At 37.8% G+C, this 21,215-nt stretch overlaps 1 protein-coding gene, 1 long non-coding RNA gene and 1 pseudogene across 8 annotated transcripts in view; 2 read left to right on the forward strand and 1 right to left on the reverse strand.

Moving 5' to 3' along the window:
• The window catches only part of LOC146458991 (uncharacterized), a 66,169-nt gene that overhangs the window by 43,551 nt on the left and 1,403 nt on the right, over window positions 1-21,215 (forward strand). The gene's annotated exons all lie outside the window — the stretch shown is intronic.
• The window catches only part of LOC146458993 (NCK-interacting protein with SH3 domain-like), a 59,277-nt pseudogene that overhangs the window by 28,098 nt on the left and 9,964 nt on the right, over window positions 1-21,215 (reverse strand). The gene's annotated exons all lie outside the window — the stretch shown is intronic.
• Window positions 754-20,928, forward strand: LOC146458995 (uncharacterized). 6 transcript variants are annotated; one of them, XM_085089880.1, is made up of 14 exons: window positions 754-1,555; window positions 2,865-2,963; window positions 3,663-3,735; window positions 3,807-3,854; window positions 5,870-6,052; window positions 6,738-6,839; window positions 6,926-7,027; window positions 7,673-7,935; window positions 8,799-9,060; window positions 11,182-11,781; window positions 13,406-13,594; window positions 15,852-15,926; window positions 18,257-19,597; window positions 19,631-20,928. In XM_085089880.1, exons 5-14 carry the CDS (start codon window positions 5,932-5,934, stop codon window positions 20,743-20,745), a joined length of 4,170 nt encoding a protein of 1,389 aa, XP_084946006.1. In that variant the 5' UTR covers window positions 754-1,555; window positions 2,865-2,963; window positions 3,663-3,735; window positions 3,807-3,854; window positions 5,870-5,931; the 3' UTR covers window positions 20,746-20,928. The 6 variants fall into 6 exon arrangements, with proteins under 6 accessions (XP_084946006.1, XP_084946005.1, XP_084946007.1 ...); XM_085089879.1 differs by having other exon boundaries at window positions 7,688-7,935; window positions 18,257-20,928; XM_085089878.1 differs by having other exon boundaries at window positions 755-1,555; window positions 18,257-20,928.

The following is a 21,215-nucleotide window of genomic DNA, read 5'->3' on the forward strand; positions in this document are numbered from 1 at the left end:
CTCAAAAATCCTCTTAGCAGATCGAAGTGTTGAAAATATTTCGAGTTTATGGTACGTAACACGACAAAAAACTCCAACGGAAGCCACAACGGAAGCCAGCTAACGTACGAAAAATTGCTTCGGGTCACGTTATAAATATATTTAAGCTATGTAACTCGCCTGTTGTTAGCTTTATTATGCAGGAACACAAATATAATAAATTAATAATTTAACATAATAATTCAACATAAGCTTCACGTGGCTTAACAGAACTTCACGCCAGGAAATCGAGCTCGGTTAGAAATAACTTCGTTGGTTGAAATGCAGCTTTTTTGTTTACTGTTTGTGAGATCGCTTGGTTTTTTTTAAAATATAACGCACTGTGAGTTTTTGACATGGGAGAAGAGTCGGAGAAGGAAGAAAAGACTGGGAAAGTTTTCCGAAAGCGGCGAAAGCGAAAATGTAAGTTCAATGGTGTTTGTTTTAGCTTGTGTCTGTTAGCTAAATAGCAGTGAGACCCAAATTACAAAAATCAGAGACTTCGAGACAGTTCAACGTGTAGCGAGCCCGAGATTCCGAGACTCTTGTTTAGAATCCCGAGATTTCGAGACTGGGCGGTTATTTTCCGAGACACATGATTTTCGATAGGACCATTCTGTACCCCTCAAGTTCACGGTGAATCATAGTGTCCTTCGAAGGAGACTATATAGGTGAATCAGGAAATCTCGCCGAATGTTTGAGAGAAAGCTGGGTACAATTCCGACCTCATTCCCATGAAACATTTGTGAACAGTGAACTCAAAATGGCGTATCGAAAACGAAGCACTCGAAAACAAAGACCGAAGCACGAAGCACGCAAAGCCCAAAACGAAACACTTAGGTCGAAAACGAAGGAATCTAGGTCGAAAACAAAGCACCCTATTTTTAATCAATTAGAATCACTCTGAACTGTCTGAATCACTTCAACATAGGCGAAAAACCAAATTTATGTTGATTAGATGAGCCGATTAGATAGATAGATTGTTCTTAAAGAACTAAAATATACTTTTACAGAAGAAAAATATCAACAAAAGGTAAAGCTTGACATGCTTTATTCACGTAGAAAACAGGAAATGCCACTTTGAAGTGTTTACTTTTAATTCAGTCAGTGATGCGGAAATTCATTTTCAACAACTCGCAGTTGAATAGTTTTGCGCAGCACTCTATCCGTTATCGCGCTTGATTCGTGACTAAATTTCGACCCTGAATAAAACAAAACACAGCCCTAAGTCGGCCTTAAAAACTGAGTGTTTCGTTTTCGACCTGAGTGCTTTGTTTCCGACCAAGAGTGTTTCGTTTTCGAGTTTAAGGGTGCTTCGTTTTCGACCTAGTGTGTTGTTTCGTTTTCGAATTTTAGGGTGCTTCAGTTTCGACCTAGAGTGCCTCGTTTTCGACCTAGGGTGCTTCGGTTTTCGCTTTCGAGTGCTTTGTTTTCAATAAATACCGCTCGCGCTGAGAGGTAAAGAGGTAAACAGAAACTGTCTCGAAGACTTCAGGACCTCAGCCTTCTACTTCGAAGAAAGGGAAGCACAAATAAGGTAAAGAATACCTGAAACAACAAAAAATATATACAATTTTTATTCCATTTAACGCATATTTTGGAAATCTCCAGGTTTGAGATCCCAATCTCCAGGTTTTTCTGGGCTTTTTTTCAAAATCAGTCTCAGATCTGCATGTTTTGGGGGTAGGCAGTTCTGCGTAGTCGCTTCTTTGGACGCAATTATTTTGTGCTTATTTTAAGAACAACGGTAAGCCACCTGAGCTCACTTCGGGTGATTTTCAGTGCGTGTAAGACAAGACAAGACAAGATGATTTATTTCGCTCAGCTCAGTTTTACATGACATAGGTTGAATTTACATAGGCAACTAAAACAGAGTTCAACTAAGGAAAGTAAAATTATAACAACAAAATAGAGAGCGAGTTGGGATCATCCAAATAGCAGGGCTAATCTAGTGGACGACCCCAGAAACAAGATACAATTACAGATAAAATTAAGAATATATATTTTTTTTATAAAAAAGTATTTTTTCATGCGGCAAAGCAGGTAATTAATTAAAATAATAATTAAGTATAGAGGTCTTAGGGGTTTTACAAAATATTCTAAGAGAACTTGTATTGGTTATACATGTAGGCAAGGAATTCCAAAGGCGAGGACCAGTGAATTTTAGGGAGCATAAGCCATTTTGGGTGGTATTAACCGAGGCTACATAAAGATTTCTGTTACATAATTGCCTCATTGAATGGGAATGAACAGGAAACGTAAATTTAAAATATTCACTGAAACAGGGCGGCAACAGTTTGTGTGACCACTGATAAATAAAAGAGAGTATCTGAAATACGATTAGATCATTGAGTTTAAGTATAAGCCTTAAGTCTTGTGCTGGTTCGATGATTGTAAACTACACTGATCTGAGAATCATGTATTAATCAGTATTTATGACACAGGCATACTCGGAGAAAAAAAAATCTGATTGCTCCTATCAGGAGTCGAACCTAAGACCAGCCCATTACAAGTTCGGATGCTCTACCACTGAGCTACAGGAGACATGTGAGAGCTAAGGCCATTAAACTAGGTTTATAGGACAAACATCCTGCGTACTGCTAGGATTGGAATGCTAATGTGTGGCATATGTGCAATGACACGAATGTGATGGAATATGTTAAGCTTGGTGAATAAATGAGAATTGTGTATTAATCAGTAAATGACACAGGCATACTCGGAAAAAAAATCAAGTGCTTCTATCAGGAGTGAAACCTAAGACCTTCTGATTACTAGTTGGGATGCTTTCATTCTCTTCCTACATCAAAATAATATTTTCAATGCTCCTTTCAATGTTTGCTTTCTAGTTGGAGTTTCAAGCATAAATCACCCTGAAAAACGTTTGAAAATGACTTTGGTGCTCATGGAAACAACCTTCAGCTGTTGAAGACATCAGAATTGAAAAGGTTAGCCTGAACAAAGAGTCATGACTGACAACCAGTCACTTAATTAACTAGTGAGCATGTTAGATGTATTTTTTAAGCTTTACAGTTAATTATATTAATCCTTTGAGAAACCACAAAAAGCATTTATGTTTTTACAGTGGGGTATTTACAATGAATATCTTTTTTGGTGAGCAAACTTTTTTCTTTCAACTGAATCCTCGTGCTAGTTTATTATGATATACAAAGCGGAACTCGAAGCTGAAGAGATAAGGAAACAGTTCATTCCAGCAGTGCCCAGTACAGTCTTTGTGTACTCTGTCAGTAGTGAAGATTTTATTCAATTTTCTGTGAACTGGCTTGATTGCTGTTGAGCTGGCGAATTAAACTCCTTATGGGTACCATGGGTACTGCCAGGATCAGTCTTAACCTATACATATTTATTGTTAGAGAATGGTTCACAGGAGATGCTTGGTTTACAATCGCACAAATTTGCAATTAAATTGAAAATTGGTATTTAATTATTTTTGTTCCGATGTTTCTTACCTTTGCATAGGAGTGAAACCTGCGGGCAATTATGGTGAAACAAAAACTTGGAAGTGCACCTGTATTATTAACCCCCAAAAAGTGGGTCCCGAGCATGTAAAATAGTTCTGACCACTTTCCTTACTTGTTTTATGTTTGAGACTATAAAAGTTTTGATAATATGGTTTCTCCTCCCAGGTAGACTTTAAAGAGATTTCCCAAAGGACCAAAAGGTTTTATACTATTGCAGAAAATTGTCATTTTAGTCAAGGTTGCGCTTTTGTAAACCCACATGAGTGAACTAAACCATTTATAATGATTGCCTTTGGTTCATAATTGCAGAAATACTGATTACTGAAAGTGACGTTTGAGGAGAAATAACCTGGAAAGGTAAGTGTGATCATACCATGCATCGCTAGGGATAAGTGCAGTGCTTAAAAGTAGCGGTCGTCCAAGATGACTGAAATTTTTATCAGGCAACCAATTTTTCAGTAAAATGTAAGGGCTGCTTGTCCGAGAAGTAAACTACAGACAACCAAGACATAACGATCAAACATCAACAACCACAGTAGTGAGTACTCACTTTTCAATTATACCTGACAGAACAAATATTTGCTTGGTTGGAAGATTTTTAGACCTCTCCTACCTTAAAATGTAGCTTAAAGCTACAGTCTGCTTTTATCTCAGTTTCCTTTTCAAATGAAAGTAGGTTCTTACCCTTAATACAAGATATTCAAAGGGCTATTAGAGGCAGACGAGCGGCGACTTTAAATGGCTTTTAACAGCTTTCACTCGTTGGCTGCGCCATGCGATGAAAATGACAACAAATCGATTTTCCTTGCTTTTTGGGTTGTAATTCCTTGTGAGTTATTAGCTCCCTTTGACTTTAAGATTGACTTTTCTCTTGGAGATTGAAGGAACTCTGCATGTATGGTGATAGCTTCAATACCAACTGACGTAAAAGCATTTGCGAGCGAGTATGCAAATAGAGCGTCATCATTAAACATCCACCTTGCCAAGAGAAAGTTTAAGATCAAGAATTTTCGAATGGCCCACTTTGAAAAAGAGTGATGGCCTGGGTCGAGAGTAGCTGCTTAAGGCAACAAAATCGAGCGTAGTCACCCATTTCTATATGACACATTTGAATAGGCGTGAAGCTGTATTGGTTATTGACTGATTGATTGATAACGGTAAAAATTCATCAGTAAATATCAAAATCCTATACCTAATACGTACAGAGTCTATTTTATTACAATTAAATAAATAGGAAAAAAAACTGCTTTACACAAATGTCATGCATGAATAAAGAGTATTGAAATTAAGTTTATAAAGGAAATTGTCAAGGGACTCTGCTTGCTGTAACTCGTGGGTTAAGCTGTTCCAAAATATCGCACCACCATATGCTGTAACTCGTGGGTTAAGCTGTTCCAAAATATTGCACCACTATAGCTATACCTCAGTACAGTTTGTAAACTGATCCCTTAGATAGGTGGAGGTGAGACCATGTAAAGATTTAAATGCTGTTATGGCTTTCTGCATCTATCTCTGGGTACTTAGTTTTCGCCAGCCAAGTTTAATAAATAGATGATCAATATTAGAGTTGAAACTGAAGAAGTCATCCCTGGGGCAGTGAAGTTTTGTAGTTTCTGCAATTTATTTTAGAGTGTTCCATTTCAGTTACCCCAGCTTGTTTGCCCTGTTTATACTATATATGGTACAATGGAACAACTTTAAAACATTTCTGCTCCTCAGGGAAAATATCAGTCATCATTGATCGATTAAAGATCACAAAGAGAACTTGTGTGAAATCAAATCAGAACAATCCCTAAGAAGCCTCGCAACTGACAGGCTCTAGGTCAAGAACTTAATAATTATTCCTTTGAACCATGTTCTACTGTCTAATGAGAACCAGTCTGTATGTCAACTTAGACAAGCTCATTTAAAACAATTTATAATTCATGCTCAAAAGTACACTTGGATATTTCCTCTTCCATGCCATTCAATTCCTAGTTGATTTGTAGCCCCCATTGTGACAAATTTCTATGGAGTCAAAGTTCTTAAACTTCAAGTCCAACATAGAACATTCCTGAATCAATAGCTAGTGGTCATAGTTAACCAATCTGCACCCAATAGATTGGGGGGTAGTTTCTAAAGAAACTTTGGTGCTACATTGGTGGGGGAGATTGAGAAAACAAAAATTTGGTGTTATCAACTAACTTCATAACTAATTAATAATGGTTATTTGGTCACCATAAAAACACATTTGATAGCTGATGGCTTAAACACTAGTCCTTTGTCAGAGTGAATTTGCTCTGAGGAAGGGTGTGGGCTCTGGAATCTCTTTGTGGTGGCCAAATTACTTTTGTCAACTCAGTTGATACAATGTAATATCCTTCTACCATCAGCTACCAACATTGAGGCCCAGATCAGGATTCTACTCTGTCATCACTGATTTCAAATTTGTGAGATGGGAAACAAGTGTGCAAAGAGAAAGAGAGATACACACAAACAAGTGGAAAGTGGTAAAACGGGAGACACAAGTGAGCAGTCAGAGCCTTTTTTGAAGGCACCAATAGCTGATCATCAAGGTAGGCTTACTTAAGAATTGGTTCATGTCTAGCGTGCATATATCGAGTAATGGTTGCAAGCGTTTGTAGAATTTGGAGAGCACAATAGAAGCGTAAGAGTTGCTGGACGTGTAGCCGAGAGCAACTCTAGCTTCTTGAGAGCTCTCCAAACTTCCCAAGTGCATCCATAACTCGATATACGCACAGCTAAAAGAATGGACCAATTCTTTTATGACATAGTGAAAATAAAGTATAAATGATTCCTTGGAAACAGGTTTTGTTCCTAATCAATTACAAAATGTTCTGTACAAAAAAAGATGAAAGTGGTTTCTCTCAGATTGGTTTAATCTTAACGTTTCATTAAATTTGTACAAGCTTTTATAAATATACATTTTTTATGGTGTTGTCTCTCCGTAAAAAGTTTTTTTTATAAGATAGCGCGCGCATGCCTCCCCCATCCGACCTGCACACGTCATTAAATGGACGCAGGGCCGTGCATATTTTGAGAAATGTACTATGATGACGCCAATGGGAATTAGATTAGGATGCACATGTGATAGGTTTTAAATTAATTCGAATCCTCTGGATCAATTATTCTTTTCGTGAAACAATCATCAGAGAGAAAAAGATCCGTGTTTTCAATTGCGATGGTAAATGGACCTTTTGAAAGTGGACTAATTACAAGTAATGGAATTTTTTTTTGCAGTTGGAATTAGAGATGACCTCAAACAAGTGGAAAGTGGTGAAACAAGAAACACCAGTGAGCCGCCAGACTCTTTTTTGAAGACATTGACAGCTGATCATCGAGGTAGGCTTACAGAAATTTTTTTCAATTGTGATGGTAAACAGAGCTTTTGAAAGTGGACTTATAAGTAATGGAAAATTGTTTTGCAGTTGGAATTAGAGATGACTGCAAACGAGCGGAAAGTGGGGAAACAGGAAGCACCAGTGAGCAGTCAGAGACTTTATTGAAGGCATCGACAGCTGATCATCAAGGTAGCTTTAGTATGAAACCTCTGGATAAATGATTCTAAAATTAGTGTCCTTCTCTGCAAACTCATTAATAATTCATGACGGGAAAACAAAGGAGGTTTGGAAATGTGATCTTATTATTATAACATTTGGCAAACTTTTACCCTGAATTTATCCAAGAATCATTAATGGTTTCAGGACCTATATCAGAATTAAAGAACGAGTGGTGTTTCAAGCAATTTCCACACACCTCAAAGCTGGTTTTAAAAAAAAACTCAGCTGCATGTGCATAGTTGCAAGAAATAGAATTAACTTAATATTAATTTTATACATTCTCCTTGATATTCTGCAATAAGTCTACAATGTGAAGATGACTGATACAACATTTTTATAGAATTTCTAAGTAGATAGTATGACTAATAATTAGTTCATTATTCTATTTTTGTATACATTTTGTTTGTTTTAAATTATTTCACATGTCCTCACCTTAACTAGTTTTGTAGCTATTTATGGGAGCATCTGTAGACAGAGTGTTTGAAGAAGTGATTTACTTCAGTGTTGCTGGTTTTTGTTATTGGTGGTGTTGAACTGAATGAACTAAAACATGACAATTGATTTTATGCTTGTAACTCATTCATTATCCTTGTTTTCACTCCTTTTCATTGGCAGGTTTGGTTATAACAGCTAAACAAATTTTTGGTGATCTTAAGCAAATGCAACATGCAGGCAAGATCATTAGCTTAACAAACCTTCCAGAGGAGATGAAGAAAATTGCTTCAGACAAAGGCTTCAGAATTTCTGATAACAAGGGATCTGGAAATTGCATGTTCTATGCATTATCAGAGCAACTGGATCTGGTGAAAGGAATCCAAATCTCTCATGAAGCATTGAGGCAGCACATAGTCCAATTCCTTAAGGAGAACCCTACACTGGTAAGCTACTATTCAATATTGGTAATGTCAGCTTACGAGTGAGTTTGCTTTTGTTTTTTATGGTTATGCAAAGCAATAAAATGGGAGAACTTGGAGTATTTTTTTTTTTGCTTATGCCAATTAAAGAATTCATGACAATAAACATAACCATATCAAATCCTAGCATATGTGTGTGACATGAATGTAGTTTAGTGGCCTTAGCTTTCTCGAGTCTCCTGCAATGCAGTGGACAGGTGTGACATCCATTAATAAATATGAAGCAGAAGGTCATTGCGCTTCATTCCTGTTAGGAGAATTTGGATTTTCTTTTTTTTAATTAGTATGCCTGTGTCACTTGCTGAAAAATACCTCCATCAGACTATTGCCACATTCATGCAGATTTCATTTTGGAAGAAAGGGCAGAAGTCAGGTCTATTAATGCTTGTTATCTCTTGGACAGTCAGTACAACTCGAGGGCTGATATCACAATTGGGTGCTTAAAAACAATCAGAAGTCTTAAATTGCATTGTATTCAATGCTCCAGTTATTTAATTAAAACTGAATGCAAAATTTATTGAATTAATTAATTATGGAACAGTTAACTGTTCCTGTTTCGCTATTGGTTTGTTCCGTATAATGATGATCATTGTCCTGATCAAGTGCTAACAAAGCATTTAACTTATTGAATTATTTATTATTTTGTGGCTATTGTACCATCCAATGCTAAATTTCTTAGAGCAACAGTTGGTTACTTTCCTGAACAAAAGGAGAAAGTCCGTGGTCAATTCTGTGAAAGGCTTTGCCCCCCAGTTGATAGTTACCAGGATGAAGAAGCCCAACATACTTTAATATTATTTTTCTATTGTTATTTTCTTCTCTTGCAGCAAGATGGGACAGAACTGTTTAACTTTGTAGATGGACATCGGTCTTGGCCTGATTACCTGAGAAACATGGCAGCTGATGGTACGTGGGGTGACCACATCATTCTCCATGCTGCAGCAAACTGCTTTAAAACATGCATCCATGTGATCAGCAGTCTGTCACATGACTTAACTATCCGCCCAGAATGTGATTTTGCCAGCAGCAGCCAGCTTGTACTTGGCCACTTGCACGAGCGTCATTATGTCAGCCTTCGACCCAAACCAGGTAGAGGAAGATACGTGTATGAAACAATCCCAGCTAATCAGATTTGTCTACTGTCACTTCAATTGACATTTAGCAAAATCCATGACATACATGTGCCATAATACTGGGCTACTTTGTCTGTTAACCACTGTCCTTGATCACTGAATGTTCTTATTTCGTCCAACGAGAGCATGTGGAAATTAATTACTGAGTTAATACTGTATTTATTAAATTAAGAATCAGCTGATAAATGTCTGACGAGAAAAACGAAAAGAACGTCACAGGGTGAGTGCTTCAGAAGGCATTCTTAACGCCCAGAAACAGATGAAGTGCAGCCTCATGCTTGTTGATTGTCTCGAGTGTTTGGAACCCCTGATGTCAAGGCAAAAAAATTCTAGATATACATAATTATCAGTTGAATAGTTTGATTAAAAAGTGTTTTTACATTTAGTTCCCACCTCCTGTCTCTCTAAATAAGGACGAAATCTTAAAAACAGTATTGTTTGAACACACATGAGAGTAGAGTAGGATGTTTCAAAAGAAGGTAAACCTGTAAGGACTTGTAGCTTGCTGTTTACCTCTAGCAACGTTCAAGGCAGTTTATTGAAATTGTTAGCTTGTGACAACCTTAGCAGGGCTCAAAGTTAGCGACCAGCTGGTCGCATATGCGACTAGATTTTTTATTTTGCGCCTAAAAAATTTTATGTAATCGCACTCGCGCGCCTAAAAACGCCCAAGCTCAGTGCGCCTGAATCGGGGCCACTTTGTTTCCTCACCTGACAATTCTTGTGTACTCTGCCTGATTAACATGAAACAGAAGCTTGAAATAATAAATTCAAATGTGGATGTAACGCAATTAGGTTCCACATAAGAAAGTTACACCGTTTTTCTTTCATCAGTGTGCGTTTTATTTGTTGTTTCTTCAAGTCCATTTCTTGTCCGTGTTTCATCCCACCCCAGCACTCTTCTCGGTTATGTGACCGCACCGCTGACACGTACGTACGAGTGAAGACAACCTTCTGAAACACGTGCTTCTCGCGCAATTTAGTTCGCTTTGCCGATACTCAAGAGTCAAGAATGTTTAAACAATCTGGGTTAAGAAAATTTATTCTCAAACAGCTGGCCGCTGCCTTCCAAGACATTTGACCAAACTCCAGCAGTTGTGAAGTGGTTAAACAGTGGACAGAGATCAAGGCGAGCTAACCTTGCCTACAGAAAGTAGCCAAATGAATTAATTTCAGTCGGGTGATCCGTGGGACTTGAAGCATTTCATCTGATCGAGAGAATTCAATGACGTTATTCCTTACCTTCGTTTTGTCTTATTATCTTGTTGAACGTACCATAACATGTAGTATTAAAAAAAAATGTAACAGTATTATTGCTATCTCAAACATACAGTAAGAGACTGAAAGAAACAAACACATGATTGAAATAAAAGATTACTGTGCTGCTTAACGATCGGCAAGCGAAAATAAGAAAAAGAAATTAATAACGTGTCGGTGTCGTCATGACACCATTAATAAAAATGTCTAAAGCTTCTGATTTTTCTTTTTGGTGCTACCAGTATTTTAAGTTGTGCTCCTAAAATTTTTAGCTGTGCGCCTAAAATTTCGGAAATGCGCCTAGAAATTTACACCTGGTAGCACAGGTGCTCGCAAAGCCAAAAATAAACTTTGAGCCCTGCTTAGCAATAACTTCCATCACTTTGACAGCACAAAATCAACAGACAGAAAAAGTCAAACAGCGATCTTGAGAAAATCAAGTGAAAACCCCACCATCGCTATAACTCGTCCATTACGCATGCGTGCATTCACCAGTTTAAACACGTGCCTTTTTGCAAGAATTATATAATAATATTAATAAAAGGCAGATTTTTTAACTAAAAAGCTTTTTTTACAAATTTTGGAAAAGTGCTGACCACTTTCTTGCCATAATGACTGCTGGTAAAACTTCTGCTTTTTCACCAATAATTGAAAATATATTTGTAGAAGTGGCTATTTTTAGAATAATATTTTTTCTAAAAAACAGCCAGTATTGCCAGTTAACTTTAATGGAAAGCCCAAGCCATCTATAAGTCTAAAACTTTAGTTCGTTTTTCTTCAATATTGATCTCTGCTGTTCTCTTTCTTTTTTCTTTTCTAGGAACCAAAATTAAAGAAAATATGGAAGACAGCTCTGATGATTGCAATGGCAAGCCACCACAACTCTGTTTTGAGTTTCCCAAGACAAGCGATCTTCCTAACACTTCCATAGCTTGGAGGGAAGTTCAACTCCCGATAGATGTTCTTTTGGTGACTGTGGAGGACTGTGAGTTTTTAAGCTCTTATTTCTATCTCGACGAACCTTTCAAGACTTACCACAAAGACATTGGTCCAGTCTACTTTGGAGCGATGGGTAGTGGTGACCAGGAGAAGCTTAAGATTGCATTGATAAAATGCTCAAAACGTTCTGTAGCTCCAGGTGGTGCTTTACCTGATGTAATAAATGCTAGCAGGGTCTTGCGGCCCAAGGCTGTGATTTCTGTGGGCACCTGCCATGGTTTAAATTCTGAAAATATCAAAATTGGAGACATACTGGTGTCTTCCAAGTTGACAACCCCTGACTTTAGAACCCCTGTGAGCAGAAATTTTGGCAAGCTCATCAGACATGCATCTGATGGATGGAAAGCTCCTTTGGAAAACCCAGCTGAATGGCAAGTGCGAGTACATTGTGATGCCGATGTGCTTAGCGAGGAAGGCGAAGGTAAGTCAGTTTAGTTATCATTCAGTGCTAGTTGATCAGAATGCTACTCTGAGCCTCGCATTAAGGTCGACAATGCCATGCTCTTACTTGAAGTTACTCTAAACAAGTGGCTGAGTGGCCATCAGAGGATTTGGCTCTAATTCTTTGAAAACGTTTTACCCAATAGTCACCCCGTACAACCCCAACTCAAAATCGTACCATTTACATGTAAATTTTGTATCCAAATAAACGTTCTTACAAGTTAAAACAGAAATCTGTGTTACAGATTTTGAAAAGAAATTGTCTTAAGATCGACGTTGATGCATGTATATTTAAAAATATGATAAATTGAGCACAGGTCGTCAGCTAGATTTGGAGAAATTTATGATTGAAAAACGTTTCCATATGATGGAGTTCTGCATTCACTTGTGTGCACACAAATTACAAACTGCTTGTTTGTTTTCTTTGATCACTTGGGCAATTGCTTATGTGACACCCGTGCATTAAAGAAATTTATTATAACTCAAAACTGTAGTAAGCCACCTTTATTTAACTTTCATAAAGTATCTTTTGTGAGCTATTAACCCAACTGAGAGCTGGTCATATAGTGAATTTTTCCAACAGTTTAAGTCGCGTAAATAACTGTGAGGATCTTTCTTCTATTTAATCTTTTATCCACTGCTCAAATAATTATTTCCTCTATTTATTAATTCATCCTTGTCAGGTATGTTATGAACTCACAATATGACCAGCTCCCAGTTGTCTCGATAGCTCAGTTGGTGGTTCAAGTTCATGCACCTGCAGGAAATACAATCTAAAATATACCCTTTCAGAAGGTTTCTTGTACAGGGACGCAAATGATTGCCAAATTGGACTGCAAATAAATACGAGGTCAGAAATAATCCTCAGATCTTTAGGGTTATTTTACAGAATGCAAAATGCCAAACGTGGTGCCCATTTTACACCATCTACAACAATTTAGTATTGAGGGGTTTAGGGTTGATATTATTTAGGTCTAAGCACTTCTTTGTACTATTTAGGGTTAAGCAGTGATGATGCAGACAGTTAGCTTTTAGTTATTGTTATGGCAGACACTTGACATTATATATACGACCTATGGATTTGGCTTTTGGTGCACAGCATTCAGCATTCGCCAAAATACCTAGACTGCCATCCTCAGATCGGACAGTAACTAGTCCCTGAACCAGAATCAGTCACCTCAACAGAGTTGTCCTTCCTCCTTTCCTTAGCCAGCGCAGTTAGCGTTTCCATTTGTGCATTTGTCGCTGTTTTACCACCCGGAATTAAGACGAGAGTGATAAACACGAAGGAGGGGAAAAGCGTCTCTCCTTCCCTCCCCCCTTTTTTTTGTTTGCTCTTACCTCATTTCGCGTGCATCCAGAATACAGAAATCAGCTTTTTAGTGCAGAAAACTCCACAGAAACACTTGCTCTGCAGGCTTTCCTTTCTTGATCTCTCGGCCTTCTCTCCAGTGTTCCACTTTTTGAACTGAGCAAAGGTGTAAAGCAGTAACTGTGAGCCAGCCATATCTTTCCCCCAAGGTTATTTTAAGAACAGACCAGGATAAATACATACAGTTAAGTTGAAGCAATGACGTGTCAAACCCATTTCCTCTTTATGTCAGGTGTTTTTGCAGCAGCCCATGATGGTAAGATGGAGTGGCTGTTAGTGGAAGGTGTGGCCAGTGATAGAGGTCTCAGTCAGTCTGTAAGCGATGACTGGAAGTCTTTTGCAAGTACCATGGCAGCTTCCCTTGTGGCAAATATTTTATGTGATCCCTTTGTTTTCCAAGGATGGCCTCACTATGATCAAGGTCAGTGTTATATTTAGAAAAGGTGTGATCCTCTTGCAGAATTAAATTGCTTCTCATTATTCTTTTGTTTGTTGAACGTAATGCAAAGGGTCAAATTTCACCAATAGATGAAAACCCATTGCAGTTTTGACTGAAACTTTTAAAAGTAGTTTCAGGAGGTAAGCCTGAAAAACGTTTAGGCTTGATGGTCATTCCATAAATTCAATCATTTGATCTTGAGCTCCCAGTTGGTTTGACAGCTCAAATGGTAGAGCACTGCACTGGTAATACAGAGGTCAAGGGGTTCAAATCCATTTCAAACCTTCTTTTTTCACCTGCAAGTTGTTCTGATAATGTCCAGGGTCTTTTATCCAGTTTAGCTTAGTAACAGATTATCTTGAGTTGCTGTTGATCGAATCAGATGAAACTGCAGTGCAGTTCAAATGTGGTAGTAGTGTCTGCATCACAATGGCCTATTTTAAGGGCAAGAGTAGAGTAGTCGTGAAATTTTCTTACGATTAATACATTGTGTTTGTTTTAACTGTGAATATTATTATCAAAAATCTAAGTGTTAAGGTTCTGTCTATCTACAGCACGCATGTCCAGTATTTTTGAAATTTAAAGGGAGCTTTGAATTTACATGTCAGTTTTGAGCATTGCCAGCGAGATTTCAGAATTCCTGTAGAAATTTCCCTATTTTATTTACAGTATAAACTCTGAATTTTTCTTCACATTAATTACAGCATTAACAATTTAAAAAATCACGATAATTATTAATTGTTTAGGAAGTATTTTTGATTTGTTTTTAAACTTACTGCATCTTTTTTGGAAAGATTCCAGAAAAATTTTCAAGATTCCATTCAAATGCCAGACATTAATATTACATTAAGAGGAATTTAACTGTTCATGTCATTCTCAGAAATTTCAGTCATGTGTGACGTAGACTGATTATAAAAAAAAAAAACATCAAATAGGTATTAATTTATTTACAGTCTCACCACTCGAACCGGGCCATTTGGTAGAAAGCCAACCAATCACAATGTTTTCAGACAACAAAGGATCTGAGAGTTGTTGGTAAATAGACCAATAACACTGCAGTGTCTAGACAAAACATTCATTAATAAATTTTACCCGACTTGAACATGCGGACCTCACTGTAAACTGCAGTTTTTTGATTGATCAGTTTCGATCCCAAATTTTTCCTATTGTCAATTGGTTCGATGCTGCAACCTGACAACATGGTTCTCGATTAACTGGTTTTCTAAAATCATAAAAAGAAAATCGCAAGTATAAACATACTTACAAATTTAAGCATAAAAAGACTTATTTTATTTACCTCTAGTTTACAATTAAATATTAGCATGCGATGAAGTGTTCGAAGCAAGCTCCACACAACTGTAACATTCCAAATTCAATAATTTCTGATAATTGCTTGGGCTTTGTTTCTAATTTGACTGTTACTCAAAACATTGAACACAACATAAATCATCAAACTACTCTCACTGAAAATGTTTCTTTGCAATTGTTGACATATGCACGACTTTGAACTGAATTTGAACTTTGATGTTGTAGCTCTTGATCGAGGAATTGTTTATATTATAATCTGCCAAAACATTTCGCACAAAGTGGCGACTACTTTTATTTCTGTGGCAATCATTTGCGGACTCAGTTCTACACAGTGCAGTTCTAGCACACGATCTCACAGAAGTTGGGAATGTCAGCGACCGTTGCCGTAAATTTCTCCATCTCGCTTCACTCTAAGTTGAATGTCTGGCAAATAAGACCATCAAAAACCAAGGAAGTACCTCAAACTCGAAAAAGTCTGTAAATAAAAAGATTCATTTGAGTGAAAAGTAAAGACTCACACTGACCAATCAGAAAATGAGACAGTTTCCTTACGGGTCCGCAAGTTCACAGTTGTTTCAAACTTTGTCGCAGATGTATTGTTTAAGTACTTGAATCAACAACATCAGGATTCTTTGTTTAAAAAAAAAAGAAGTGATTGGTTAACTTTCTTCCAAGCGGCACAGTTCAAGTAGTTGCGCTGTGATGAGGGCTGCGCTGTATACATATGTACTCACTTTAAATCCTAAGGCAAAAATATGCAAAGTAGTTAATTGAAACTGTTACGGTATGTTAGTTCAAAGAATTGATTCCAAGAGATACTGTTAAGAATGTAATGCTTGAAAACTGTCTACAAATTGACAACTCAACATATTAATTTATATGCTAATATTCAAGAAAAGGCGAACGGTTAATTTTTCATTTTGACCCTCAGATACCGCAGACGACAAACTTGAGCAGGAGAAAACAAAGGAGGAGAAGAGGACAGACAAATCATCCAAGAATGAAGGTCAGTTCCCAGCCAGGAAGTACTAGGAATTTAAGTTCAGTGCACCCTGGGTTTCTTTTTGGTTGCTACTCCTCTTTCCGCTGGGGGCAAAGAAGTTTAAAATCGTACAGGTGTCTCCAAACTTTTATAATGGGCTGCTTTCTCTGGGAATCCATGTTCAGTTGCTTAGTGGGCTGTTATGAAGTTGCCAACTCATTTTATCTCAGATGTCTTTTTCGTGAGATGAAAGTTGACCAAGGGTAATCTGATGCCCACTGGCAGTTAGCAACGATTTCCCACCGAAAAATGCCTGAAAAAGTTTATTTTAGGGTTTCAACTAAATGCTGACCCCTTACTGACCCCCTGTAAAATTCACAGGGAAAGCCAAATTTCATCATCAATCAACTTACCGAAAATTCCTAAAACAAGACACCTATGGGCGTTTATGTAGGAGGCGTTGGTGTATGTTTAGCACTAGTGGCCTCACTTATTGCCAATTGTACAGCTCGCCTATTTTTAAACCTATCCTCCCTTTGCGACTGAACTACTTGAATATTTTTTGTCAGAAAGATAGTGATATTCTGTTACGCTACTTGAAATCATACCGGAAATTGCGTTATGATAATGTATGACAATTGAATAATGATAATGTATGAGAATTTATAATTTGACTGAAGGGAGTTAATTTTTGCGCCGTTTTATTTCGTGGGTTTTTTTTTCTGCGGGAACTAATTTTTGCACATTGAGGTCAATCAGCAAAAATTAGAACCTGCAAAATTTTCATACTACACGGTATGCGTCTGCCATTTTGGAAATTTTAAGTAAGTTAATTAACAAGATTTTTGGTTTTCCTTAAGAATTTTAGAGGGGTTCTGTTAGCTGGTTGGGTCAGTGTTTTGTTGAGACAATATTTTTGCTGATTCCGAATCAACAGGATTGTTCATCTCTTTTCTGGTGTTCACGACGTACAACAATTGAAAGCAAAATAGGGCAGGGGCCCGGGGGGGTACTCCCTTATATGGGCTACATAGGTATGTGCGGCGCCAAAGGGTATGGTTTTTTGGCTGTTTTGGTCATAAATAGGGTATTGCTTTTAGCCATTTTGCCGCCATTTTGGTAATAAATAGGGTATAGATTTTTGCACTCTAGTCCTGGGTTCGATTTTTTTTTTAGAAGAAGCTACTTCAGGTCATAAATAGGGTAGGGAAAATCGCAGATTTTGGTCATAAATAGGGTAAGGGTTTTGGGAAGCGGGCGGCACACCCCTACCCAATTTTTTTTTGGAGTACCCCCCCCAGGGGGGCAGGGGCTAGGTGTTTTCTATTGGAAACAAAACAAAGAGCTCTTTGGAATGGTGTTAATGCACATGATGCATTTCTTTAGTCAGCTGAGTACAAAAGAAACTCCCGGGGGGTTACTCTACGGAATTTTTGGTGGTGGTGTGCAGCTCAGTGGTCCAAACCCTGACCTGATTTCAGATCAAAATGTGTAATTTTAAAGGGAACCTCCACTCCGACAGCAAATTGACGGTAAATTGTCACAAATAGTGTTCAAATTAGATATGATTATGGCCTATTTTCGATTTTGAATTTCCTGGGTGTCGCTATTTTAGATTTCATGACGTCGTACCGTTGCCGCTTTTGTCTGTAAGCAGAAGTTCTGTTGTGTGAAGCCATTGAGCAACCGTATGATGTCATGAAATTAAAGATGGCGGCACCCGGGAAATTTAAAATGAAAAATGGGCGATAATCCAATTCTGTTTTGTCCAACAAATAAATATTATTTCCATAATTTCTAAAGAAATTTGAAATTAGATTGTATTTTCAACAATTTAATGTTAATTTATTTCAAGAGTGAAGGTTTCCTTTCACTGGCAATGTAGACCCTTTTCACACTTATACGCCCCCCCCCCCCCCTCCAACAAAAAAAGAACCCACCCCCAGCGACTCAAGGCAGGCTTCGATCTCTATTCCACAACAATTTACTGCACCACAGAAAATCAATTACCAATACTTAAAAAAAAAAACACCAAGTGTTTGTGTACAATGATTTGAACGTATTTTCTTTAAAATGAAAAATACGCTCAAATTAATGTGTACAAACACTTTTTTATATTTTTAAAACATTGATATTGTCTGTGGTACAGTAAATAATTATTATTGTGAAATATCAATTTGAAGGGATCAGTTTTTTGCGGTGGTTTGAGTTTGAAAACAATCCTTTTTTGTCCAAAATTCCTTTTATTTTTTCCTCAACCTCTGCGCCTTTGCTTTGCTCACGCACGCTTCAGTTATGAAGGCTCTAGAGCTGAGTTGATATAGTATTTTACAAATTATGCCTTTAACTTTCAGATGATTTTGATCCTGCTGAGCTTATTGACCAACTACGCGGATTGTACGACACCCGTGAAGGGTGCCTTGCACTCTTCCCTTGGTGCGAAGGTGAATTTAATTTTCGCCTTAGTGACATCTTCACCAGACTCAGAATGGTCAGCAGGGAGAAGACGAGAGGAACAGTGACCGAGAAAATGGTCGACATGTCCGCCATCTTTCAACCACACGAGGGATGCAAGAATCCGAAAAAGGTTTTAATTGAGGGAGATCCTGGTATGGGCAAGACTACCTACTGCAACAAGCTTGCCTATGACTGGGCGTCAATGGAACCTGAATCGGTTGATTGTTTTCCGAAGTTTAAAATGGTGCTATTGCTTAGATGTCGCGACATGTCTTCCAATTCAAACCTTCGTCAGGACATCTGCGAGCAGATTCTCCCTCCTGATATTGGTGAAGAAGACAAAGAAGGTTTCTTTAAATGGATCAAACATCATCAATCTGCCGTACTTGTAGTTCTGGATGGATTGGACGAGTTGCCGAACGAGAGATGGTCAGAGGCAGAGAAGCTCATTCAGGGTAGAAGTGCAATTTGTTCTCAATGTCATCTTGTGGTTACAGCTCGGCACGAGGCTGGGATAAAGGCGAGAAAATCCTGTGACACTCTCCTGGAGATCGTGGGATTCACTAAATCTGATGCCTGTGACTTCATCTCGAAATATTTCAAAAACAAGGAAAAGGATGGAGAGAAAATGGCCCAAACGCTCACAAACCGACTGGAGAAAGATAAAAGCCTAGAAGAACTGATTGCCAATCCCCTGAACACTGCTCTACTCTGTCTTCTTTGCGAATACTCGGATGGCATCCTTCCAGAAAAGAAAACTACACTGTACACGGATATAGTGGAGTATGTCCTGACAAGATACACCGAAAAGAAGAACTTAACACTGGAAACCGGCCAAAATCCTACAAAGGTGTACGGACAACAGCTAAAACACCTTGGCTCGATAGCTTTGGAGGGTCTTTTCCAGCAGACGTTGTACTTTGAGAAACATCAACTTGGGAGTCATGAAAATGACTTACCTGCTTTCGGATTTCTGTCACTTCAGCATGGAAGGAACAGGCGAAGACCATGTCTCTATTACGCCTTCATGCACAAATCCTTTCAGGAACATTTTGCCGCATTCTATCTCTGTTGCCAGCTTCTGAATGAAAAAATGAGTCCTGAAGATTTAGCTGCTGACGAGAGATATTTCTCTGACCTGAAACAAGTGTTGCTGTTCACTTGCGGCCTACTAGCAGAAGCATCCGAAGAGAAAGCAATGGCTCTTATCCAGAGTTTGGCGTCTCACATTGACGAAGGTGACGAGAGTAGGGTGGCTCGCGACAAGACAGATGAAAAGTTTTTGGTTGCAGTGGAGTGCATTAAGGAATGCAAAAAAGAAGGTAGTAATTTTCATTTAAATTTAGCACGTACCTTCGGCAAGTCTCTGAGACTTCAAAGGGTAAATGCCAGGAGTAGAAATTTAGGTTATGTTGAGTGTGATATAATTGCTAAGATGCTCACTGAGAACACAACTGTGACACACTTGTGTTTGTCTTTCAATGACCTCGGCAGTAAATGCGCTGGTAAGATTTGTGAAGGGTTGTGTAATAATAATACTCTGACAGACTTGTATTTGTGTGGCAATAATCTCGGCAGTAAATGCGCTGATAAGATTTGTGAAATGTTGTGTAATAATAATACTCTACAATACTTGAATTTGTCTGGCAATAAACTCGGCAGTAAATGCGCTAATAAGATTTGTGAAATGTTGTGTAATAATAATACTCTGACACACTTGGGTTTGTCTAGCAATAAACTCGGCAGTAAATGCGCTGATAAGATTTGTGAAATGTTGCGTAATAATAATACTCTGACACACTTGGGTTTGTCTCGCAATAATCTCGGCAGTAAATGCGCTGATAAGATTTGTGAAATGTTGTGTAATAATAATACTCTGACAGTCTTGTATTTGTCTGGCAATAACCTCGACAGTAAATGCGCTGATAAGATTTGTGAAATGTTGTGTAATAATAATACTCTGACAGTCTTGTATTTGTCTGGCAATAACCTCGACAGTAAATGCGCTGATAAGATTTGTGAAATGTTGTGTAATAATAATACTCTGACAGACTTGGGTTTGTGTGGCAATAATCTCGGCAGTGAATGCGCTGATAAGATTTTTGAAGGGTTATGCAATAATAATACTCTGACAGTCTTGTATTTGTCTGGCAATAACCTCGACAGTAAATGCGCTGATAAGATTTGTGAAATGTTGTGTAATAATAATACTTTGACACACTTGTATTTGTCTCACAATAAACTCGACAGTGAAGGCGCTGATAAGATTTGTGAAGGGTTGTGTAATAATAATACTCTGATACTCTTGGATTTGTCTGACAATAACATAAGTGATCCTGTTCGTAACAAACTCAAAGCAGCACATGGTGACCGTATCCATATTTAATGTCGTCAGAGTTTAAGGGCTTTTAACTTTCATCTTCACTTTTGAAACAGAGTAGCCTGAAATTAAAACTCCAATATCAAAAGCATGTAAGTGCTCCGTAAAAACTAAATTCTTACACTAAGTTCCAGCTGATATTAAATCAGCCGATGAACCGTTTAGATAAAATACTTTTAGTACAAATTTACTGTTTTTTATTGCGGATGATTCCTGTCATAATTTTAGAGTCAAATCATCTCATATATTCAGTTCGTTTGGTGTATAAAGAAATTATCAACAAACAAATTTACACTTCAAACAATCACATTTTATTACATCTCAAAACTCACCAACACAGTTACAAAGATGTGAAGAGCGCTTATCACCGATTCTCGGTTAATATTTCTATTAGTTCAACCAAACAGCAGCTTGAAATCAGACCGCAATCTAAAACTTGCTGGCTTTTCAATCTTTTTCTGCTCCGTCTCTCAATT

The sequence above is a fragment of the Pavona decussata genome, unplaced genomic scaffold, assembly GCF_977016875.1.
Source record: "Pavona decussata unplaced genomic scaffold, jaPavDecu1.1 SCAFFOLD_223, whole genome shotgun sequence".
Classification (NCBI taxonomy): Eukaryota; Metazoa; Cnidaria; class Anthozoa; order Scleractinia; family Agariciidae; genus Pavona; species Pavona decussata.

Coding starts and splice junctions, on each gene's coding strand:
- LOC146458995 (XM_085089878.1), top strand. CDS start 5,932: ATGGGAAACAAGTGTGCAAAGAGAAAGAGAGATACACACAAACAAGTG. Junction 7,936..8,798: donor TTAAGGAGAACCCTACACTG/GTAAGCTACTAT, acceptor CTTCTCTTGCAG/CAAGATGGGACAGAACTGTT. Junction 13,595..15,851: donor ATGGCCTCACTATGATCAAG/GTCAGTGTTATA, acceptor TTTGACCCTCAG/ATACCGCAGACGACAAACTT.